The 26,191-nt window shown below is 40.8% G+C and overlaps 1 protein-coding gene across 7 annotated transcripts in view; it reads left to right on the top strand.

The window, feature by feature from the left end:
- Window positions 1-26,191, top strand: part of KDM4C (lysine demethylase 4C) — a 415,762-nt gene that overhangs the window by 18,395 nt on the left and 371,176 nt on the right. For 6 of the 7 annotated variants that reach the window (XM_039544301.1, XM_039544305.1, XM_039544308.1 and 3 more), the window contains exon 2: window positions 17,878-18,042. In XM_039544301.1, the coding sequence (XP_039400235.1) occupies window positions 17,899-18,042 (144 nt within the window). In that variant the 5' untranslated portion in view covers window positions 17,878-17,898. The remainder of the gene's footprint in view (window positions 1-17,877; window positions 18,043-26,191) is intronic. The other variant, XM_039544302.1, reaches the window with a different exon arrangement.

The following is a 26,191-nucleotide window of genomic DNA, read 5'->3' as shown; positions in this document are numbered from 1 at the left end:
GGGAGCTCAAGCGGAGCCGCGGGAAGAGGGGACCCTCCGCAGTCATGCCTGCGGCAAGTCCGCTCGTCCCGGGGCTCCGGTGGACCTCCCGCAGGCATGACTGCGGAAGGTCCGCCGGAGCCAAATGCCGCCCTGCCAGGACAATGCCGCCCCACGCGCCTGTTTGGCGCGCTGGGGTCTGGAGCCGGCCCTGGTACCCATATCTGCAGGAGAAGCTCTCCCACCCACATAGCACTGTCCACACTGGTGCTTAGATTGGTATAATTTAGGTTGCTCAGGATTGTGGATTATTCACACCCCTGAGTGAATTAAGTTATACCAAAGTTATTTGTAGTGTAGATTCATAGATTCTAGGGCTAGAAGGGACCTCGAGAGGTCATTGAGTCCAGTCCCTTGCCCTCCTGGCAGGACCAATACTGTCTGGACCATCCATGATAGACATTTATCTAACCTAATCTTAAATATCTCCAGAGATGGAGATTCCACAACCTCCCTAAGCAATTTATTCCAGTGTTTAACCAACCTGACAGTTAGGAACTTTTTCCTAATGTCCAACCTAAATCTCCCTTGCTGCAGTTTAAGCCCGTTGCTTCTTGTTCTATCCTTAGAGGCTAAGGTGAACAAGTTTTTTCCATTCTCCTTATGACACCCTTTTGGATAGCAGTTTTCAGGTATCATGTCCCCTCTCAGTCTTCTCTTTTCCAAACTAAACAAACCCAATTCTTTCAGCCTTCCTTCATAGGTCATGTTCTCTAGACCTTTAATCATTCTTGTTGCTCTTCTCTGTACTCTCTCCAATTTCTCCATCTTTTTGCTTTCTTTGCAACAGCATCACACTGTTGATTTCATATTTAGCTTGTGGTCCACTATAACCCCTAGATCCCTTTCTGTCGTACTCCTTCCTAGACAGTCTCTTCCCATTCTCTATGTGTGAAACTGATTGTTCCTTCCAAAGTGGAGCACTTTGCATTTGTCTTTGTTAAACTTCATCCTGTTTACCTCAGACCACTTCTCCAGTTTGTCCAGATCATTTTGAATTATGACCCTGTCCTCCAAAGCAGTTGCAATCCCTCCCAGTTTGGTATCATCTGCAAACTTAAGTGTACTTTCTATGCCAATATCTAAGTCACTGATGAAGATATTGAACAGAGCCAGTCCCAAAACAGACCTCTGCGGAACCCCACTTCTTATACCTTTCCAGCAGGATTAGGAACCATTAATAACTACTCTCTGAGTACGGTTATCCAACCAGTTATGCACCCACCTTATATTAGCCCCATCAAAGTTGTATTTGCCTAGTTTGTTTATAAGAATATCATGTGAGACTGTATCAAATGCCTTACTGAAGTCCAGGTATACCACATTCACTGCTTCTCCCTTATCCACAAGACTCATTATCCTATCAAAGAAAACTATCAGATTGGTTTGACATGATTTGTTCTTTACAGATCCATGCTGGCTATTCCCTATCACCTTACCACCTTCCAACTGTTTGCAGATGATTTCCTTAGTTACTTGCTCCATTATCTTCCCTGGCACAGAAGTTAAACTAACTGGTCTGTAGTTTCCTGGGTTGTTTTTATTTCTCTTTTTATAGATGGGCACTATGTTTGCCCTTTTCCAGTCTTCTGGCATCTCTCCTGTCTCCCATGATTTTCCAAAGATGATAACTAAAGGCACTAATACCTCCTCTATTAGCTCCTTGAGTATTCTAGGATGCATTTCATCAGGTCCTGGTAACTTGCAGGCATCTAACTTTCCCAAGTGATTTTTAACTTATTCTTTTTTTATTTTATCTTCCAAATCTACCCCCTTCCCATTAGCATTCACTATGTTAGGCATTCCTTCAGACTTCTTGGTGAAGACCGAAACAAAGAAGTCATTGAGCATCTCTGCCATTTCCAATTTCCTGTTACTGTTTCTCCCTCCTCACTGAGCAGTGTGCCTGCCCTGTCCTTGGTCTGGCCTACCCTGTCCTGGGTCTAGACGTAGCCTTAGTAAACTCCCAGCCATAATTGCTGTTCTGTTGTCATATGTGCCCTGAAAACATCACTAATAAGGAGAAGATGGAAAGAAAAGAATGGGGAAACTGCTCCTAAATAACCTGAGATCTATGTGAACTGAAGTGATGGTTTGCTAAGAGCTATCGTCTCTGTCTCTCATGCTTCCTTACTTTTCTCATCCACTCTGGAATTTACTACTTTGTAGTGTGGCTAATTTAGATTGTAAAATATTTAGCACATAAACCCTCCCATTTCATGTGTCCGTTGGTGTTAAGTGCTGTAGATGTAATGATGAAATAATCTGGATCTCATAAACAAAACTGTGATGTCATTAGGGTATTGCTATGAAACCTGCAGCTTCATCTTTGCCCAGCGGTACACTAGCTCGTGGCTGAGTGTGTGGAGCATGGCAGCAATGGCAGGCCGGGTTCTCGCTATTTTTGCGTGTCTTGCACAGCACTCTCTCAAATCCAGAAGCCAAGCCCAGCCTCATGTACCCATGAAAAGAAAACTCCAACTGATAGCATTTTGGGAAGAGTTCTGACTTCCAGACTTGCCTAGGGTAGGCAGCAAAATTCTACCGATGTGCTGGTGGAAGCGGGAATCAGAGTAGCAATCAGTTCATTGTACCTAAGGAGAGAGAAGGGAAGTGGATAGACCCTAGAGAAGAAATGGGGCAACTTGGAAGGAAGTGGGGGAGAGGGAATATTGTGAGGGGTAATCTTATTCTGGAGTTCAAGATTAGATATTTTATACAACGTCAATTCCAGAATAAGCTTTTCAGTGGTATCACTGTTGTTTGTTCAACTTAACAGGGCACATAACAGATGTTCAGTGACATTGGTGTCTGGTGCAGTTTGTTTTAAATGACCGTCAAAATCAATTTCCAAATTCGAGTTTTACTAAATTAAACTTCTGAAGTCATATTATCCCATTTTGGTTTTCAAAATGCAAGACAAGTTACCATGAGAGGAAGGGAAAAGCTGTGATTAGCAAAACAAAACGGTTGCACCAGTAGATGCTATTTAATAGCTTGACAGCTTTGAGTGTGTGGGAAAGGAGTGTGCATAACAAAAGGTGATCCTCCTGGCTCCCTTTGTTAGAGAGAAATCACAGCTGGCTCACAGTAATTTGGACATATGAGATTCAGGTAACTATGACTGACTATAGAAGCCCTTTCTTTTTGTTATGATATTAAAAAAAGAAATGTAACCGTAGATTCTTCTCTTGCTCTGTTTTGCATAATGAGTGTATGTGTGATTAAGTGCGCAATATGGTATACTTATATTCTAAGATATAGGTAATTACAATCATTTAACAGGACAGACCCTGATTTTTGCCAAGAAATTCAGTTATTACTGTTTTTCCCTTCTCTCTCTTTCTTTTTTCTTTGTCAGTTTCCCTTGAGTTTGGTATAGGCAGATTTCATCATCTATTTAATTTGGTAGTTTGCTTCATGTTGATACATATATTAATCACTTAAAAAACCTCAGTCAGTCCTGTACACACCAAGTTACTTCTGCACTTAAACAGGGTGACTTTTTAAAAACACACACACAAATATTCCCACTGCCAGCAAAACAGGCAAAAGATCATATTTGCATCTTAGATTATGTAGAAGTTGGTAGTATTCACCCTTAAGTTTTTTCTTCTTGCTTTGAGTGAATGAATGTTTCAAGTGCTGTAGTTAATATTGACATTTTAAAATATTCATCATTAGGCTTCAGAGTCAACATGTTGAGCTGAATGGGAGCAGCTCATACTTCCTTGAGCTATCATTTCAGGCTGTCCATAGACTCAGGCAAACATTGCTATATTGATTTACTCTTGGCTGAAGTTTTGAAGATTTCCTTTGCCGCTACAAGGGCTAAAAACTTTTTCAAGTTTGTATTCTGAAATACAGTTATTCAGTAACTCAAATAATCAGCAGTTATGGAGCAAATTTACATGCTTGCATAATCACACTATACTTGAGGCTCTCGTATGTGATTTGTAAGGCTCAAAGTATGGGCAGACTGGTTATTGGGGTATCAAAGTTGGCAGACAAACTTTGCAGTTAGTTGAAGCATAGCAATTGTTAGCTTGAGGCTCAGTCTGAATGAGATGGAAATCATTTCGATACTTAGATTTGAGTGTAGCCATCTCACTATTTATTAACATTGCCTAAGAGTACCTGTAAAAGTAGGTGACATTCTGATCTTTGCCATACAGCAACCCTTTCTTGCTGCAGATGGGGCAACAAAGGTTCCATTGCAGTTTAATATTCGTGATGGATAAAAATAATAATTTAAAGAAGAAGTTTGTTTAAATCACAAGTTACAAAAAGAGATTTTATTTACATATGATAGTACTTTACTGTCTTTCCATTTTGTAGTCTTAAATTCCTGAAGTGGATGTGTTGTGCTTGTTTTCTTAATTGTTAGTAGACTTTCAGATTTACATAAAGATTTTTTTCCTCTATTAAATTGGCCTGCTCTACACTTAAGTTTTACTGACATAGGTATGCCAGTAAAGGGTGTTAACTTTTGTTTGTGTTTTGTTTTGCTTTACTAACACAGTTATGCCAGTAGAAGCCTTAACCTAGATATAGTTTTACCGGTACAAGGTGCTTTTTACCAGGATAGCGTATTCTGCTTTGCCAAACTGGAGTAAGCTATACTGGTATAGGCAGAGTCGTAGTAGTATAAGTGTATCTATACTAGGGATATGTTGACACGTTAACTATGCTGGCAAAGCCTGAAACTAAGAAGTCACTCCACCCTGGCTGTAAAGCTGTTAATTTAATTTATGATTTGTGATTAATTAAAACATAAAAAGCTAGTATATGAAACTTAACGATTTTACCATGTACTGCATGCTACTTTTAATCTATCCCCCCTTAAGCTTCAGATGAAATGCATTATAATCCACCTAAACATCTCTCTCATAAATACTATGCCTATACCTTACCTAATAACAGTAAGTCAATAGGAGAAGGTTCTTTGGGCTGCTTTTCTGTGGAAGAAGGGGGAGTGGGTGGGAAAGGTAGGTTGACAGTTTATTTCTATCAGGACAAACTACCTGGGCGTGCCTCTTTGAGGACTGAACACTGGTCATTGAGTAGGAAACTGGGCCATAGAAAGAGAGGCAATTGGGATACAGCAGGCTCTTTGAAAGGAGGGTCTCGTACTATCAGCACACCAACAAAATTGGTTGAGCAAAAAATTCTGATGTATGTGTTCTATTGCTTGGCTGAAACTTTGCTGTTAATTATGGCTATAGGGTGGATGTCTGGTACAAATCAGGTTCAGTGAAATGCTGTTCAGTAATGTGTTTGGGGCCTGATCCCACTTCCACAGACTTTAATAAAAGTAGGATCAGACCCCTAGCATTAGTTTTCTGTCCTATGTTACAATGGGAGGATTTTGAGTCTCATAGTCCCTTTAAATAAGATGCCAGTTGGCAAATTTATTCACTAGTTAAATTCTGTACTGTGCAACCCTGTTTACGTCAAGCTATTTCCTTTCCTTAATGAATTAATTATATCTTAATAACAAGCCATAATAAAGTGTTTGAATGCTCTGTATATGATTTATATTTGACTGTCTGACTGACGTATGGTACAGGTTTTTTTTCTCTGAGATTTGGCTAATTAGGCCCAGGCTTGAAACGTTTATCAGACACTAATTAGCTGGGGCACTTAACTTGCTAGACAGTGTTAGTTACAAAAGACAATGATTAAACCCAACATAAGAGCATAAGAATGTCCCTACTGGGTCAGACCAAAGGTCCATCTAGCCCAATATCCTGTCTTCTGATAGTGGCCAATGCCAATGCCCCAGAGGGAATGAACAGAACAGGTAATCATCAAGTGATCCATCCCCTCTTACCCATTCCCAGCTTCTGGCAACAGAGTAGAGTAGAGTTCAGATGAGAAGCTTAGCCCCTGCCAACCCCATTTACTGAGTTTGAAAGAGGTGCTAAGAAAACTATTCATTTCTTAATACATTTATTGCAAACATTTAAAAAAAATCTCAGGTTAAAGCCTGAGAAGTTCTGAACACTTGTAACTCCCATTGAAGTCAGCAGCAGATGCTGATCATCTCTCAGAATTTGAGCAAGTCAGCTGATCCATATTGGACCAATATGACAAATTATTTAATGAGCACAGAAAATGGAATTATGATAAGATGGAACATATGAATATTTAAGGGTCTAGGAGAAAATTATTGATATTAGGTCTGATTTCTGTAAGCATTTACACACAGGAATAACTTTAGTCATTTGAGTAGGCACACTGATGTCAATCGGACTATCCATGCTGGTAAACTTATTCGTGTAGGGGCTTGTGGGATTGGGCCAATATATTGAGTTATTTGTGAAATAAAATGAGATTATGTAAATGAAAACTGCAGGATTATGCACACATTCAAGGAGATAGTTATGTTTCCATTACCTGTCTTATGAGTGCTTACCTGTACAACCGTAACATCTTATTAACACAGTTGTTTATGTGGAATATTGTATATAATTTAGCTGAAATAGATGCTGTACTTGCTAAGTATACTTAGATGAAGTTGCATATTTGACTACTCTGGAGTGAGACAGCAAATAATCACCTGGCAATCTCCAGCTCTTCTCAGTTTAGTTTATTACAAAACTCATTTCAGGTTGATACCTCAGTAGGAGAGTTAGGGGCAATGCTTAGTCAACAAATAAATGAACAAGAACATGCTATACTTTATAGCAGAAAAGTCTTTTTCCAAATAGAGGGCAGAAAAGATTGCAGCGATTTTTAAAAATGTATAGCTGTAAAATAACCTATGAAGTCATTTGTGCTTTTTTGTATGCGGTGAAGGAAAACAACTGTTTAACAGTATACAGGAATGCTATACAACAATCTGGGACAGGATATAATGAATTTATGGGTATGGCTACACTGCAGTAAAACACCTGCAGCTGGCCCATGTCAGTTGACCCGGCTCATTGAACTCTGGCTGTATGGCTATAAAATTGCAATGCAGACATTCAGGGCTGGAGCCCAGGCTCTGGGACCCTCCCCTCTTGTGAGCCCGAACATCTATGCCATTTAAAGCCACATAGCCAGAGCCCCACAAGCCTGAGTCAGCTGACATGGGCCAGCTGCGGGTGTTTCATTGCAGTGTAGACATACCCTATATGTTACACTGAAGTTACTAGTTATTATTAGGGCTGTCGATTAATCACAGTTAATTCACGCGATTAACTCAAAAAAAGAAATTGCGATTAATTGCAGTTTTAATTGCTGTTAAACAATAGAATACCAATTGAAATTTATTAAATATTTTGGATGTTTTTCTACATTTTCATATATATATTGTATTCTGTGTTGTAATTGAAATAAAAATATTTGCACTGTAAAAATGATAAAGAAATAGTATTTTTCAGTTCACCTCATACAAGAACTGTAGTGCAATCTTTTTGTTGTGAAAGTGCAGTTTACAAATGTAGATTTTTGTTTTGTTTTTGAGTGCAGTTATGTAAAACTTCAGAGCCTACAAGTCCACTCAGTCCTACTTCTTATTCATCCAATCGCTATGACAAACAAGTCTGTTCACATTTGCAGGAGATAATGCTGCCCTCTTCTTATTTACAGTGTCACCAGAAAGTGAGAACAGGTATTTGCATGGCACTTTTTTTGTAGCTGGCATTGCAAGATATTTACGATCAAGATATGCTAAACATTTGTATGCCCCATAATGCTTCGGACACCATTCCAGAGGACATGCTTCCATGCTGATGATGCTCGTTAAAAAAAATAAATGCATTAATTAAATTTTTGATTGAACTCTTTGGGGGAGAATTGTATGTCCCCTGCTCTGTTTTACCTGCGTTCTGCCATATATTTCACGCGATAGCAGTCTGTGATGATGACTCAGCACATGTGGTTCATTCTAAGAACACTTTCACTGCAGATTTGACAACTCACAAAGATACCAATGTGAGATTTCTAAAGATAGCTACAGCACTTGACCCAAGGTTTAAGAATCTGAAGTGCCTTCCAAAATCTGAGAGGGACGAGGTATGGAGCAGAAGTCTTAAAAGAGCAACACTCCACAGCCGAAATTACAGAACCCGAACCACCAAAAAAGAAAATCAACCTTCTGCTTATGGCATCTGACTCAGATAATGAAAATGAACATGCGTTGGTCTGCACTGCTTTGGATTGTTATCGAGGAGAACCCATCATCAGCATGGATACATGTCCCCTGGAATGGTGGTTGAAGCATGAAGGGACATATGAATCTTTAGCACATCTGTCACGTAAATATCTTGCAACGCTGGATATAACAGTGTCATGAAAATGCCAGTTCTCACTTTCAGGTGATATTTTAAACTAGAAGCGGGTAGCATTATCTCCTGCCAATGTAAACAGACTTGTTTGTATGAGCGAATGGCTGAACAAGAAGTAGGACTGAGTGGATTTGCAGGTTTAAAATTTTACAATGTTTTACTTTTGAATGCAGGTTTTTTGTACATAATTTTACATTTGTAAGTTCAACTTTTGTGATAGAGATTGCACTACAGTACTTGTGTTAGGTGAATTGAAAAGTACTATTTGTTTTTTTTTACAGTGCAAATACTTGTAATCACAAATATAAAGTGAGCACTGTACACTTTGTATTCTGTGTTGTAATTGAAATCAATATATTTCAAAATGTAGAAAACATCTAAAATATTTAAATAAATGGTATTGTATAATTGTTTAACTTGGCAGCCCTAGTTATTATATGAAGTCTCATAATTTGCCTGGCATGAAGCCACACCATCTTAATTCCCAGAGCTGTTCATAGGATCTCTCTGTATGCAGTTAGAGGTACTCTTAGGTAGCATATGCATTTACAGTAGATTTCAGACTGTTTGAGAAAGTATAGAATGATGAGTAAGGAGGGAATATTAATTTTCCTGTGGGCTTGTGGGAATAGAGTGGAGTGGATCTGTACTCTTGTTAATGAGACACATGTACTTTTTTTAAATTGTCTGAAGATGAAGGCTTGAAAATCAAATGGATACACAGAGATCAGATATCCTGTATGACCTCTTTCCAGTGATACTTGGCTGCCAGTGGGGGCTTATAAATAGCAAATATCCACCATTATGTATATATTGCAATGGTGGGCACGAACACACATCAGGCCATATGTGCAGGTCATTTAGCATAGTTGTATGCAGCTTTTTAAATTCAGTTATCTGCACTGTAATGCAGGTTGTATTTAAGTTTTATATATAATGGGAGAGATCAAATATACTGTTTTACCCCGTCTGCTACTGTCTACAACAGCTTTGATAAATGAGCTTAATTCCTCCTGTTACTACTAGTAGCTGGAGATCAGAAGTCAGAATGGTGGGGCAGTTGCTCCTTGTATGTGAAGGATGTACAATGTCACTTCTCACGTTTCCAATCTTCAGTGGGTGGAAGCAACTTTTTTGCTGGCAGTTAAATTTTTCCTGTCGGGATTACAACCATGTGTACTGATGGTCAAAGAAATTTTGTGTTTGTCTGAATTTCTCTATCTGAAAAACCACTTCTCCGAGAATCTCTCTTCCTCTTGTCTTTATCCATTACCTTCACAGCCTCCCTTTCATGAGCACAGTCTCATGTTTCACCTTGTCATTGTTTTAATTTTGTTTCATGGAAGAATTGATCCTGGAAAATCTGGAAATTAAATGAAATGCACATATGAGTTAAGGGCTTGCAGGATCAGACCAGTAGTTTGAAAACTTTTTGTATCTTGTATCATTTGAGGCACTATTAAATGTATGGCACTATATAACTGATTTTAATATCTAATTTTTTTTGTCTACATTTGTTGGTAGGAGGAAGTAAAAGAAGGAATTGAGGAAACAAATTACCCTTTTTTTTTTCTTTTTTTTTTCTTTTTTCCCCCTTCCTTCCTACAGTGTTCTTTCTCTTGCCCGGCAATACAGAGATTTTTATTTTATGTCAAACAATTGATTTTTGCGGTGTGTGTGTGTGTGTCTCTTTGATTCTGAGGTAAAATACTGATTCTGAGGACAAATTCCAGTGCTGACTTTATAGTACATTTTCCCATCATTAAGTAAATTGGACATTAACCCTCTGGCTCTTAGATGCCTGTGTCCATCCTTTCACTGTATCTGTTTGTCCAGTAGAGTAGGAAGATGCCAGCAAACTAAAAGTAAATTCTTCAAGACAGCCATAGGAATTTCTGGAAGGCAGTGCTCATTTTGGGGCTTAACTTTTGAGTCCTTGACTTTGAAACCTTACTATGCTTTTGTAATTGTATGTACATGCTATTTTGCTTGGATAGCAAAGATTGCAGAGAATGAAATCCTATCTGCAGTATACTCACCAAGGCACCATCTAGGGGAATAGAGGAAGAGGTGCTGTGCCTGCAAACAACTGTAACAATGGCTGTTGGTACTGCTCTAGCTATAATACCCATCAGCATATGCATAGAACATGTGATCATGCAGAGTGGTACAAAGACATCAGCATAAGTTTAGGATAGGTACATTATCCATGAGTGATGAGTAGCCATCCCAAAATGCAATTAAGACCTCTTACACTGAATCATTTGTTGTTTTGTTTATGCCACATTCTAAAACAGGCTTTCTATAGAGAAAGTTTTTAGGGGTTTTAAAGGTTAGGTTAGTAGTATCTTTTGTTGTCTTCTACTTGTAAAGCCACACTGCCTTACTACCATGAATCCAACTGTATAGGTAGAGGAAGAGGATAGTATAAGAATAAAAAGGAAAATCCCTTTTTTTTCCCCCCGCCCCCATGGTACACACACATGCTGAATGAGGACAAAGTTTAAAAATAAATGAATTTGAAATATTTGACTATAGATGTGTTCTAACTAGCTGAATGAGCTGTAAACTAGAAATATCTAAAACATAAAATCACAATAGAAGCAGAGTATAAGTTTGCAGAGAGTTCAGTTATTGAGAAATTTTCTATCTCAGTAGTGGAGGACTAGTAAACACATTCTTAATATATCAAAAGACTAGATTCTTTATATATAGTATAGTAAGACATGACCAAGTATATATTTCTAGTTTCAGTCTGCTCCTCGAAATATTTCCAAACTCTCAAAATGTATAATTACTGCTTGATAAGTGATCGTTGTGATTGCAATTAATGGATTAACATCTACTCACTAGCTGAGACTTAAATATTGGTTTCTTTCCCTACAGAAGATAAACTTAGAAGCAACTTCTGAAGGGCGAGAAGCTGTTCTCAAGCCACAGCCACTGAATAAAGATGAAAAAGATAAATGCATGAACTAGCTAGCAAGGGAAATGAATGAACAAAGCCCCCACAACTTTTGTATCATCTGAACTTTTGCAGCAATTTTCTCTTTACTACAGTAGTGGAAGAGGACATTAAAGAGATGCAATCTTTAGCTCTAATGATAGAGGTCTGTTAATAGCTTTTAACAATTGACAGATAATCAATAAAACAGTGTTCTGGTGTCACTTGTTAATATCTGTATTTGTTTCAGGGATTTCTAGTATCTTCTGCACTAAGATGATATCTGTGTGGGAAATTCATACTATGTAATAGTATTTATTTATTTTTTACATAGCACCTCTCATACGTATCAGTGGGCCTGATCCCAATTTCCATTGACTTCAACTGGAATTGGACCAAGTCCAAGGTGCTGCACAGTTTTATGGAGCTGTTGATAATGACACCATACTTAAGGCTGACCTTGGACTCCCATATTAAGCCCTGATTTTCTCCCCCCCCCCTTAGACTTTTGTTTGCAAACTAGGATGTTGAAAATAGGGGTGAGAAGAATTTTCCCCAAGGATTGAGGAAATGCAGGATCAAAGATGTATTACTTTTGATTAAGCAGCATATAAAGAAGTTTTAAATTTATTCCCAGTGTCATGACTCTTTGACCCATGTGTTCTCAATAGAGGCACCCGGTCACACAGCAGCTCTTCATGTGCAGAGCCCAGGGTGACTCTTCCGTATTGGATATTTCCTAGGAGAAAACTATTTAGGAATTTTCATTCTTACAGGCTGGCCCACGATCCAACTGGGGAAGGGAATCTGCTGATCATGTTGATCCAGTCTGGCCCCTGAAGCTGCAAGCAAAGATAAGCACTGAGAATGGGCACAAACTGAGGAGTGATACCATGGTCAGCTCTGCTGGCTGACAAATGGGAAGACAGATCTGAGCAGACACATGTTCTATGCAGACAGAGCACCATCTTTCCAATTTCTGAACCTGGGTTTAGCTGATGTTGAATGAGGGGGGGGGGGGAAAGTCCCTGAAGAAAGCTTTTGCTCAAAGGTTGCCAAAGGGGACAGGATGTTAAAGCAGCTATCGAACAGGCCAAATAACCCAGACACCCACCTCAGGCCTGGCTCAGGTCTGGTTCCAACTACTCCAGGCTTATAGAAAGAGATTTGAAGGTCAAAATCTTTTGCATTACTCCAGTCTTCTCTGTGGAATGTGCTAGAATTGGCTTCCCTCAGCTCCTACTGCAAACTTTCTTACCAGGAGCATGCCAAAAGGCTACCCTGAACAACAGGGCCTCCTGCCTGATGCTGGTAGCTTTGAATTAGGCAGCCATAATGCTTTACAGCAGAGTGAGTGTGAGTGGGTGGTTCCTGCTCTTCTGGGGGATTCCAACACCTAGCCAAACCTTTCATTGTTCAGCACACTATGAAACCCCTTTACAGATCAGGACATCTGGCAGCCTGTGCACTGAATGAAGATGACTAGTAGGTATGAGGTCTTTGTAGAGTGAGTGGAACCTTGTTCTCTAGTTCATTGGCCCACATGTTTCAATGAATGGGTCACAAGTCATGGAATTTAGCAACCTTCTTACAAGACAAAATGGATAAAAGCAGCCTGGTGGTACCACAAGGTAGCTGGGAGCATAGACTGATTCACCATGCCAAACCTTCAGCAGTATCATAGGCTCTCACTCTGTAGTAGGGTCATAACAGCAAAATTTCAACTGAAAACAGCAATACTGTTGTTGTTTGTCATGAGCATATTCCTGCAGGTAATATTGCACGCCAGGCATTGAAGGACAGAGGCCCTTACTAACCTCTTAAGTCCTGTCTGTCAGAGTTCATGCCATACATCACTGCCAATTATCCTCCCCAGAATTGTCCAGAACATGGCAAGGGTGATATAACCCAGCCTTGTAGCTCTACTGGAGGGGAGGAGTTATATATTGCATGAGATCTTTCTTCTCCTGTTTTCTTTTCCCTACCTTAAAGCTCCAGTTAAAGAGGGCTTGGAAGAAAGGAAGAAGTAGGGGGTGGGGTGTGGATCTGGGAAGGAAAACGCCCTAAATGTAAAGCAGTCCATCTTAAAAAAAAAAAATTTAAGAAAAATCCTCTGTTTTTCAGATAAATATTGAAAAATCAAACTGCATGTCAGGAATAAGGAAAATTACGCTTAAATCCCTTAAATAAATAAGGGAAGAGACCACCTTGTCTCCTAGATAAATGTAGGTAGCTGGACATCCATAAATATAGGGGGAGTTCTAGCCTCAATCCCCATCATGGTTCAGGGGAAAACTAATAAAATAAAAACAGCGCTGTAGGTCAGGTAAGGCAGTCAGTTCACCCATGTGGGACTAAGGGTGGGGAAAATACCATAAATGCTATTTTTTAAACATAGTGGGAAAAATATTCCTCCCTTATTTCACTTCTGTTATTTCCTCTATTCTTCCTTTCCTCTTATCCTCCCTCATGTCCTGTCAATCAAATTTTAAGACCTGCACATGAAATGAAGGGGAGGTTGTCCTAGCACAAAGCCCAGTGGCTTACATGTGAGTGTATGTGGTAAGAATTGCACCAGTGGAACATTCCTGACCTCCAGAGGCTCACCCATAACAGCTGTTGGATGTGGTCTTTCTGTTACTGTTGAGGAAATACGACTTTTGGATATTATGGTTATGAAATAATTATCTTGTTAAGAAGTCGGAGTTCTTTAGTTATCCGTAAGGCTGCAAGTTTGTCACTGAGGTCACAGAAGTCACGGATTTCGTTATTTTCCGGGATCTCCGGGACTTCTGCGGTGGCTAGTGCAGCTGTCCCGGGGACGCCTGAGCAGCTTTGGGTGTGTGTGGCAGGGAGCTCAGGGTTGGGGTGTGGGAGGGAGTGAGGGTTCTGGGCGGTGCTTACCTTGGGGGGGCTCCCCAGAAGCGGCAACATGTCCGTCCCTCAGCTACTAGCTCTGGGTGCTGCCTCTGCCTGCAGGCACTGCCCCCACAGCTCCCATTGGCCGCGGTTCACCGCCATGGGAGCTGCGGAGCCGACGCTTGGGGTGGGGTCAGTGCATGGAGTTAGGAGCTGAGGGTGGCGCATGTTGCTGCTTCTGGGGAGCCACGAAGAGCCAGGTAGGGAGCCTGGGAGTCCCACCATCCTCCCCGCCGAGCACCTGTGGCGCCCCCCAACACCTGCAGTGCCCCCAGGGTGCACCCCAAGATTTAGTCAGGGCTATATAGTACAAGTCATGGACAGGTCACATGCCGTAAAGTTTTGTTTACTGCCCATGACCTGTCCGTGACTTTTACTAAAAATACCCGTGACTAAACTGTAGCCTTAATTATCTGCAATCAGTGAAATAGATGTATAACATCTTGGCAAATGAGTAGAAGTACCAGTAGTTAGTTTTATTGGTTGGTCAGCATGCTTGAATCTTTAGTGCTACCATACATTTACTTTTCTAATGTAGCCTCTCTTGGAGGAAATGCCTCAAAAGGATGAAGAAGTGTAAACATGATTTGCTAATGCTTGCTGAATCAGTAGTGGGTGAGAAGAATATGAAACACCGTGCCAGGCACCTAGCCTGAAATAGCAGGTATTAATTAAGGACGGTGGCAGTGGGTACAGTAGGCCTCTTAATGTTGTTCACTGCTTGGTAGAAAGCCTGGCACTTGCCCACCATAACATGTGAACACCTGGCTTTAATACAGAGTCCCCCATTCAGTAACCTTCAAGCACATCAGAAAAGGCAAGTATCACTATGCCCAGGTCTCATGGATCCCATTCCAGTTCCATATTCCCTGGGCCAGTGATTGTAGAAGGATCAGCTATGCATCCAGAAGTGGAGATGAAAGGAAAAGGGCAGTCTTGGTCTAAATGACTCCAAGGATCCTTTATGCAAGGTATAACAGGTATATCTCAATTGATTACCTTTGAGAAAACTATTGCCTGTCCCAACTGTGTACTCCTTCTCCCCCCAAATCCCTCAACCGTGTATATACATATGCACACCTCCCCTCCCCCCATTAAAAAGCCACTATATGAAAAAATATTCAGAAATCAGAATAGTACAATTCATCGGTCTAAGCCAAACATCTTGATCAGGCACCTTAACAACTGTTTCTCAGGAAAAGGGAAAGGAATCTGAATGAAACCAGTAAAAATAGGTGAATGGTCAAACTACATCAACCACCCTGCTCCATAGTCCTTGCAGGCTTAAACAGAGAAACAGGTTTTTTTTTTTTTTTTTTAAAAAGCCACTCAACTAAAGCCAAGGTTTCAGCTCAGACAACTTCCTAGGTACAAAGAAAAAGCAGGGAGGGGAGAGTGAGTTACTGAAGGTGGGGTCAGGAAAACATATCAAGCTGATAAATGCCAAGAGAAGGAGTCAGGTGTGTGCATGTGTGGGAGAACTAAAGATCAAATATAAGGGAAAAGTAAAGGCACAAAAGCCAACTAAGTGCAGGGACACTAATAGGGGAGGGAGAGTGACATAAAAGAATGTTTCGCAGACAGATGTTAAGAGCAGCAGTTCACACAAAACTAAACCAATGAAGACAGGATACTGTGGCCAAGCTAGCTGTGTGTGTGTGTGTGTGTTTTCACACACTCACTCACTCACTCTCTATTGTAACTACATAATGATTATTACATTCATTCCCCAGATGGAGAAAGTGAGGACTGGGTTAAGAGGCTTGCCTATGGGCACAGAGGAGGTTGCTGGAGCAGATGAGATAAAAATTCAGAAGTTCTGACTCTGTCCTCAATCACTATCCTCTGTGCTACAGTCCTTCCCAAGCAGTGGCCTTAAAGAGAGTTTTTTGTGGGGTGGGGAGGAGATGAGAGCCACAGCTGACGATGGAGAAGGCGAGGAAGGAAAAGTGAAGATGTCCCCAAGGTTTGCAATAAGCAGCAGGCATGAAGCCATTGTAGCAGTGGCATCAAGACTGGAAAGAGAGTGTGTAGGATTATCCAAGGAGTGACTGTAGAGTACTAGGAGTATCTTGCTATGGTGGAGTTGGAGGGCAGAGTAGGGAAGGACCTTCATGTGCTTTGCTTGCCAATACCAACTGCTCTGTGCCCCCAGCTAACCAGCCAACCTATGAGCTTGTTGAAGGCTCCAACACTACCCAATAAGAGCCCTCCTCTTAGAGGTACTGCCTCATTCTCTTAAAGTTGTAACATGACAACTGCCTTTGGGTCCTTGACCACCGTCCCATATCTGTCCCATAATGGTGGGAAGGCCAACATGCCTTAATTCCAATTAATTTCAATATTCATTATTTGTTTTTTCATGACAGATTCCAGTATATTAGAACAGATATTTACTGCTCATGGAAGCCACATATTTAGTACAGCATATTTAAAAATGCTAACAAATTGAGCTAAGATGTTTTAATACATAAACTGGTTTAACTTTCTCTTTCATAGCTGTGCTCACATATATTGTTACACTTTACCTAGAATTAGGATTATATGGCTGTATTTAATGATGATGCTTTAAAATAGTATTTTACAGAGCAAAAAGGTGAGAATTTTGAACTATGTAACTTTTTCCCCTGGCTATGCTTTAGCATAGGGCAAAAGAGATGACCTACAGTGAGCTGACATTGCTTATAACAGTCCGATTCCTCTTTGTGCTATATAATGCAAATTCTGTAAAAAGTCAATCAGGGGTTGAATTATCGTATTACGTTCTGCCATGAGGTATGCAACATGCCTCAGTTGCAAACCCAGAAAGTATGCCTTTGATCCCACAAGTGCTCTGTGCGGGTGATGGGGTCTGTACTAGCAGATCTAATTGCAGGACTGGTGTTAGTTTCTGTAGCAGAAGCATAAATATGTGAAAACCACATAAGTGGCTACTTATTTCATGAGTATTATATCTTTGTATGAGAGACAAGAATATATTTTGTGTTAATTTATTTCATTTAATTAAAAGCAATTTACTCTTTTTAGTGAAAAAACTTTTTAATGTGCGGGATGGGGAAGAGGACTTGTCCTGTTTTCTATGCCTTTGGTATAGAGATATATACTTTTAAAACCTATTAAAAGAAGCAGTGAGGGGAAGGAAAGTCTTGTGATTAAGGAGTCAGGAAATCTGGGTTCAGTTCTGGTCAGACCCGAAATTTATTGCACAGCCAAGAACACCTAGGACACGTCACTTAATCTCTCTGTGTCAATTACCCATGTGTAAAATGGGAATAATGAGACTTCACTGCCAAACAGGAGTATTGTGAGGTGCTTGGGGTCTATGGTGATGAGGCTGCCATGTATTGTAAGTACCTAAAACAAAGAAAATTACAGTGTACTGGAGATGAACCAGCCCAAGCCGATGCTGCTATAATATTGAAGGATAAGTTTAGAGAGTATATTGTTATAAAGACAAACAATGAGGAGCTAGATTGTGCAACTGTTACTTATGATTGGGTTCACCAGGGTGGATAATGGCTGAACAACCTAATCCTACTTTTATATTGTGTTCTTGTAACCAGCCTGGGAGATAGCATTTCAAAAGTGTTCATTCCAGGGAGAAGCAGATATACTGATATGTTTTTGGAGACTATTTTCCTTGAAGGATTTTTCATTACAGTATACATTATACTTATTAATAACTTGTTTAATTTTTAGCAGGGCTGATATTGAGCCACAATGGCAGCTGTAGTCTCGGACAGTCCTCCAAACCCAAGCTGCAAAATTATGACCTTTAGGCCTTCAATGGATGAATTCAGGGAGTTCAACAAATACTTAGCGTACATGGAATCAAAAGGTGCTCATCGTGCTGGACTTGCAAAGGTAAACATCTTTTACATAAAAAAAACAACTATTTTCATAAACATTTGCCTTTTGCAAAACTGTTAAATTTTAATAATTTTTCAAATGGTTCTCCTGTGATAGCTGTTGATATGTCACTCTTTAACGAGAGTTAAATGGAATAGCTCACGTTGCCTGTAAACAAAGAAAAAATAAAATGTTTGTTGTCTGCCACATACTCTCAAATTATTGGGTTTTGCTATTTTCATCACATGGAATGTGAAAAGAAAATCTCTGTTTGAGGCTGACTGTTAATGCTTAGGAGTGCAGCCCAAACTATAAATGAGGGGATCCAGTATTCCAAACATAGGAATCCACCATGCAAACACTTAAAGGTATGTGTAACTTAGGGTGACCAGAGAGCAAATGTGAAAAATTGGGACAGGGGTTGGGGGGCAATAGGAGCCTATATAAGAAAAAGACCCCAAAATTGGGACTGTCCCTATAAAATCGGGACATCTAGTCACCCTAGTGTAACTTTACTGACTTGAATCATTTTACTGAACTCAGTGGGTCAACTTATGAATAAAATGAAGCACATTCTTAAGTGTTTCAGCATCTGGGCCATCAAAGGATTTCAAATTGTTGCTTTTTTTTTTTTTAAATTGTAATCATCCTACCCCCTGGTTGACAAAAGTAAGACATGGAAACCATGCAAAAGCTACTGTAGCATTGCCTCTTGGCTGAGCAATAGTTGATTCAGGGCCTTGTAGCTAGTCAGTTTCCATTAATGGAGAGACATTGTCACAACTTCAGTTTGGTGTAACTTATTTATTTACATGGTGAATATGCTCTTATCTCTGCTATATACATTAGTCCTGTTTCTCTTATGTAGTCCTGCAGTGTGAGGATCATATGGGAGGAAACACAACCATGCACATGCAGATTTGGGAATCTCAGTTCGGTCATTCAGAGTAGTCACTAGGAACAGCTACCTTAATCACGGGGTCTCCAATCCTGTGTTGCAAACCCAGAACATTCAAAAATCATCAGAATGGCTTAAAATGAGATTTATAAAGAAAAAATAACAAACTTTGGGTTCTTATTTGCTTTCTGTGTTTTGAGCCTTGAGGATACACTTTAGTCGCATCTCCAAACTTTTCTTTGTAAGCATGAAGGCTAGAAACTTTTCGTTTAAAAAAAAAAATTCCAATTACTAGATTGGGCAACTCATTCATAACAGACATAGATAAGTATGTGACATAAAAGCACACACTGATGTTATGTTGTTCCCACCACCTTCTGTGCTCATTCTGTTCTGAAACAAATGGGGACCTACTCTTTGAGGGTTTGCTGCATGGTACTAGTCACTGCAATTGGACTGCTTATATGCTTAACATTAAGCATGTGTTTCAGTGCTTTGATGGACCAAAGTCAGAGCATTCAACACCTTGCAGAATCAAGTCCGAAGATGGCTGGAGAACAGGAAGCGTCTATGTTTTGGTCCCTTTCTGATTAACGGTAATTGAGCTAGCAGAGAGTGAAGGGATAGTGCAACTTGTTGTGGATTGTTCAGTATATTGACTTGCTTCCTTGATCCCCAAAATCTCAGCATCTTAGGTTTGCTGATGGTAGAATGTCCAGGGGTATGTTAAACTCTTCTTGTCGCCATGAGGCCACCTACTTTTTCCCACCCTCAAAGGAGCCACATTATGGTGATCTTTCTTCCAATCACCATGGATGGATGCAGAGTTTTCTGAGGCCTTTCATTGCCTCTCTCACAGTGAAGGCAAGGCCTGGTTACTAGAGTGAAGGAAGGTGCCCTCTTTCCTCAATGTGCTTTGTACTGCCTTGTCAATGCTTTCGGTCCCCATCAGGGAGCAAGAAGGTACTGGGGTTTAGTGGTGATTGCACTCCTCATTCAGTTTTTGGGCAGGCTGATTGGGGTAGTTTTTCTATTTTCAGTGAAGAATTTCTAAAGAGTGAAAAAATATTTTAAAAACAGAAGGTCAAACTCTCTTTGCCTTTCAACTGTAAATAAAACTGAGCTGTTTACAGTATCAGTTTCTGTGTTAAAATACTTAGTTAATATTCTTAATGACATTAAATGAAAGCGTAAGTCACTTGCTAAAACCTATCAGGAGATAACGACTTTTTCTGTTTTGATTCTGCTCTAAACATAATCCTTGCTTCCCTGGGTAAATATTTTTCTCATTGAAATGTTTTACTCTGTGTTACATTTAGATTAATGTTATGTCTGATAGCTAGGTTGTGTATTTAGTGACAGTCATTAGAGTAACCTCTGTAGTGGCTCTCAGGAGGGAGGTGTCACACCGGGAGACTGCAGACACTGAGGTTGTGGTGCGGCTGGAGGTGTGTAACAGGAGAAAGCTAATGAGATCTGGAACTGGTGAGCTAATGTAACAAACAAAGAAAATTAACAGATTAAAGACACCTGAGACAGGAGTGTTCTGTGTTTGTGGACTGGGGATCAGGGAGAATGTCAGTAATTTATGACTTTCAGTTCTAGGATCTGTTACAAAGATAGCAGCAGCTGACAGCATGCTGAATACAGACAACTTTTCTCATGTTAGCTATAAGAAAAGAGTCTCTGTTTCTGAAAATATTACACATTTTCTTTCAAGACACACAAACTCAGTATGAACTGTTTTTAATTTTGCACTGAAATTAGGATTATAGGCAGCAGACTTTGCTGATCTCTCGTTTTCATTTCTTTGACTGCTTCAGGGAAGGGAGTGATGACACTGAGATCCTTTATTAATTTTAATATGGTAGTGGCCCCCTGAGTTCAGATGTTCTGCATTTAAGAAAATATCCTACCATAATAATGGAGAGATTGTGAGCTTTGATCAGTCAAGCACATTATGTGATAAGAAATATGGTCCCAGGTATCAGTTCTGTTTATTTCTTGCCCAGATTCTTTCCCGGCCTCATTTACTCCCATTCAGACTTTGGACCTCACTCTGGAACCACAGTAGGAAATGCTGGTGACCCATTTTACATGTGACATATTAAAATGCCTTTCTCTGCTTATCCAGCTCTTTTTTTTGAGGGATGGAGAGAGTTCTGTGCTTTTCAACATTAAAATAGCCTGCTGAAAAATAGAGGGAGCCCTGAGAAGCAGGACTGACATAATTGAAATGAGCGGAGAGGGTGGAAGAACAGAGATTAAGAGCAAGCTGTGTCATTTTGTGTTCTTTTAAATGATTGTGCACATAATATATTTTCTACTTCAGATGTGTATGAACCCAGAGTATGCGAGTCAGAGACCTTTAGCTAGCAGTACCCATTGGGGTGGTGCATGTGCTCTGCACATCCTTGTGCCTTGAATTGAGGGCAAAAAGGGAAGGGCCACACTGATCCATCTCTCACTGCCTGTGGTTACAATTTTGAGCTCCTCTGTGATGCCTCAAGCTCATGATCCCTTTTCCCAGCTTATCAGTGGGGAAGTTTTCTTTTGTTCTTGGGAGGTGCCTAAGTACTGCATTAATGTACAGAAATCACCGGATTGATGCCTGAGGCCTTGCTTATTTTGAACTATCAGGCACTCTTGTTGAAATATGACTTTATTTATTTGGACTCCAAGGCAAAATTCTCACAAAAGCTTCCTCAGGACTTGAGAAATGTGTTTAACTCCCTAGTTACAGAGGGTCTCCTGGTTGCTGGCATTTCTTTACAGCAGCTCTTGACTTGGCAGATACAACTCCAGGTGGATTGCAACAGTCATCACTATGCGGTAAATTATTCTGCCACCATGCATCTGGCATCTCTAGAGAGGTACAAAACATGGCGGAAGAATTACCACTTGAGGGCTGCAACTTATTCACAGACAAAAAGGATGAGGGATTGCACTCACTTGAAGACTCCAGAGCAACACTTTGTTCCCAACAATGTCCCCCAGCTCCAAGAAGTCATTATAGGCCTCAAATGCACATATATGGCAGCAGCTGCCAAGTTTCCCAAGAGACGTTTTCACCTATACCTTCTGTGGGTTCTTGCCATCCAGGCCCCTATACTTCAAAGCAGCAGTTTTGACGGCTTTGTCAAGAGCAGAGTGACAGTTTTTGAGAATCTTCCCATCTTGTGCCCCCTCTTTGGGAACCAGTTGTTTCACTTCCTCGGTGTCTGGAACTCCATAACTATAGTCCAGTGAGTTTGACACTGTGGGACTGGGTTACACCATTCAACTCTGGTCCTTGCCCTACCCACGTTCCCTGTCCTTGTTCAGGAACTGCTTTCCTGAGACCACACTGCTTCAGGAGGTACAGTATCTTTTAAATCTTGGAGCTAGAGAGGAGGTGCCTTTACTGCACAGGAGAAGGGAGTTCTACTCCTGATATTTCATCATACCCAGAGAGAGTTTGAGGCCTATCTTGGGCTTAAGAAAGTTAAGCACTTTTATCAGGAAGATAAAATTCAGGATGGTGTCTCTTGCTTCTGGTTTGGGGCCAGTTCAGCCAACAGGTGATGGACCACATCCACCAAATTCAATCCCTATTTGCTCGGCTGGGTCTAAAAATAAAACAGAGCAGTTGATTTTGTCACCAATGAAAAGAATCAAGTTTATTGGGGCCATTCTTGATTCTATGACTGCAACAACCTACCTGCTTCAAGAAAAGTTCTGGTCCGTTTTGAACCTCTGCACAAGTCTAAAAACCAACCTCAGGACAGCAGTGAGGGCTAATGTGAGGCTGTTGGGACACATGGCATCCAGCACGTATGTTACTCAGCCTGCCAGACTTCATCTTAGGTGGATACAAAGCTGGTTGAAGTTTGTCTGTCGACGAAACAGACAGCTTCTGGACATGCTGGTTCATGCATCTGTTTAGGTTCTAGCATCCTTAGAGTGGTGGATGAATCTGTACAGGATGAATCTTTGAGAAGATAGTCTCTCAGTGGCCCCCAAGGGCTGGGCTTTGATATTGGCATTATATTTGATGGGGAAGGCAGTCAGCCTATCACAGCCAGGACCAAGAACAGGCCAAGGACACCAAGCAAGGGAAAGCTGCTACTTAGACTATTTAGATATCAATGAAGAGATGCATCTTTGACACTGGTAAACCAGGTGTCCACTCTTGCCAAGGCTGTAGGCATCAGCTGAGCACTGACAAATTCATAACTGGAAACAGACCAGCTCACCTGTATGTTAATATTGTTCAAGATGGGTTTTTGGTCCCATCTGACCGATGAAAGGGAGGCATGAGACATGACACTAAGCTGTAACACCTGCTTGTGAGGAGCCACATTTAGAAGTTCCCTTCGGGAGTGCCAGGCTGCCTGCTCAATCAGAACAATGGGATAGGGATAGGGATAGGGCGAGCTCTGCTCGAGCATCTGTCCTAGACATCAGTCATCTGAAACAGGTTCCTCAGGGAGATTCTAGTGCCATCCGGTGACCAAATCTGCCTCCAACAAAGAAAGATGCCCCCCGAGGCCAGCCCAGTGACCTGTTAACTCCTGTGGGCAGCAAAGACATATAAGGAAAGACTGCCCCCTCATGGAGTCTCAGTATGCCTCAGGCTGGACTGTAGAGACACATGCTCATGAATAAAACGCCCCACAAATTGGCAGTACCAGTCTGAGTAAAAGGGAAGGGAATACAAGGACTTGTAGATTCTGGGTGCAGCCAGATAGTAGTTCAAGCCTACCTGGCTGGGTAAGACGAGGCTCCAGAAGAGACAATCTGTGTACAGCTCATAAGCAGTGAAGGTTACAATTAACTGTGGGAGCCCACACTGAAATCCTCACAGTGGCTCTGGCTGGAGAGTTGAGGTACCCAGTAATAATAGGATGTGGATTGCAAGTGTCACTTTTATTTACTAAAATTAAATATATCTGATCTGAATATTCACTCTTTGACTGGAAGGCAAAAACTACATAAATAACATAAAATGTAGCATGCTGTGACTGTCATTTGAGAACGAGTGACAGTCAATGTATCTATTAAGATGCCCTATTTCATAGATTTATAACTTGTCTGTGAACATTGTATTGGTTTTGAAAGATCTTGGCCCACAGCAATATAATTAAAAAAAAATGTAGTCTTTTTTTAATGTGTATGAATGATTTAAAAATAAGACTTGTGGTTTGTTTTGTTTTGTTTTTCAGCTTCTGAATGTACCAAAGCATTTTATCTACATGTAAATGGTATCCAGGTAGAATATCAATATCTTGAAGAGTATGATGCAGGTTAGAGGGGGTGTATATACTGTATCCTCTAGTTTTTACATTAGCCGAAAGTGCATCTGTGCATACAAAAATGATGAATAAGGTGGAGGGGCAGGAGTTGAACACTGGGTTGTCATCACTATGTTGTTTCTCTTATTTGCCATGATGTAATGAAGCGTAGTTGCAGACTATCATTGAACATGGGTAGGGAGTCCACATTGCTATCTAATTTAAATGCCAGTTTGTGGTTCAGAGCTACAGTGCTTTGCAGGGCTTGGGAGAGAAGCAGACAAGCTTTAGGACTCACCCCCCCACCCCTACACAGTATTACCTGTTAAAACGTCTAAATTGTCAAGCAAGACTCTTTTTTGAAATTTACTTAAATACAAATCAAAACCAATTTCCTTCCATAGAAGGCCATTTATTCCTTCCCTCAGCAAGGAATGTCTCCATGTCAAAGTTCCATTTTCAAACTTCAGCCATTTATAGCCCTGTTCCAAAAAGTCAGATTTATTTTTTTTTATTATGGGGGAAAGTGCATTTTTCCCCCCTCACTCTCCTTTCACATAGAAATGTTTGAACTGTTTTGAGAGAAAGGATGGTCTAGTGATTGGGGCCCTAGCTTAGATTTTGAGAGACCTGGTTCATTTCCCCAGCTCCTCTACAGACTTCCTGTGTGATCTTGGGCAAGATCCTGTGTGCCCCACTTCCCTATCTGTGTCCTACTTCCCTATCTGTAAAAATGGGGAGAATTAATATTTCCCTACCTCACAGAGGTATTGTGAGGATAAGGTACATTAAAAAGACTGTGAAGCATTTGGAGCTCTGCTGATGAAGAATGCAATATAAGTGCTAGGTGGTGGTATTATTTTGCTCAAAAATGGGACAGATACTAAGCATAGAAAATTTCAGACCCAAAAGGGTGGTTTAACAACGTTATGGATATGAGCAAACAATGGATTAGAATGGAAACTGTCCTGCGATCTTAATATAAATATTATAAGGTACCTGCTAACAGTATTTGGGAGGGGGGGTGTCTGATCTTGCATCTGTTGAAGTCATTGGAAAAACTCCAGTTGCCTCCAGTGGGAGTAGGATTTTCTCTGATGGTCACACTAGTCAGGGACTGGGATATTTGCACACTGTAAATGAGTTTATTTGAAATTTAATGTTCCAGGGGTGTGTTTTATACCTCAATTGTTTGTTGGCAAGATGGCGCTGGTGCAGTTTACTTACAGAAAAAACAATACACATAGAATGAAGTGGCAGTACATTATGTTCCCTGGCTTTTCCACTCTTACATGTCACTCCTTCCTTGCGCGCACACGCATGCATGCACTCTCTTGCGTTCTCTCCCCCATTTAAAATAAGTTGTAAGGATATATTTTCCAGCTCAACTTTGTTCATCTGATAGTCTCCAGAGTTTTTTGAACACACCTCAAATCTCTCTTTGTATGTCATTCCAGAGCCGCTGCTAGCAGCAGCGCAGAAGTAAGGATGGCATGGTATGGTATTGCCACCCTTACTTCTGCGCTGCTGCCTGGAGAGCTGGGCCCTATGTCAGCGGTTGCCACTCTCCAACTGCCCAGCTCTGAAGGCAGCAGCACAGAAGTAAGAGTGGCATGGTATGGTTTTGCCACCCTTACTTCTATACTGCTGCTGGCAGGGCGCTGCCTTTAGAGCTGGGCACCTGCCAACAGCTGCCACTCTCCAGCCACCCAGCTCTGAAAGCAGCGCAGCAGTAAGGGCGGCAATACTGCTACCCCCCTAAAATAACCTTGTGACCCTCCTGCAACTCCCTTTTGAGTCAGGATCCCCAATTTGAGAAATGCTGGTCTCTCCCGTGAAACCTGTATAGTAAGAGTAAAAGCACACAAACGGCCAGATTTCATGGTCCGTGACATGTTTTGGTTTTTTCTCCTGGTCACGAATTTGGTAGAGCCCTACAAATAACCAATATTCAGTGTAGGCCCCCTTCAGCTTAACATCCAGGATACAGGCC

The sequence above is a fragment of the Mauremys reevesii genome, linkage group 6, assembly GCF_016161935.1.
Source record: "Mauremys reevesii isolate NIE-2019 linkage group 6, ASM1616193v1, whole genome shotgun sequence".
In the NCBI taxonomy this organism is placed as follows: domain Eukaryota; kingdom Metazoa; phylum Chordata; order Testudines; family Geoemydidae; genus Mauremys; species Mauremys reevesii.
The sequence above is the reverse complement of the archived record's forward strand: the minus strand, read 5'-3'. Positions and strand labels throughout refer to the sequence as shown.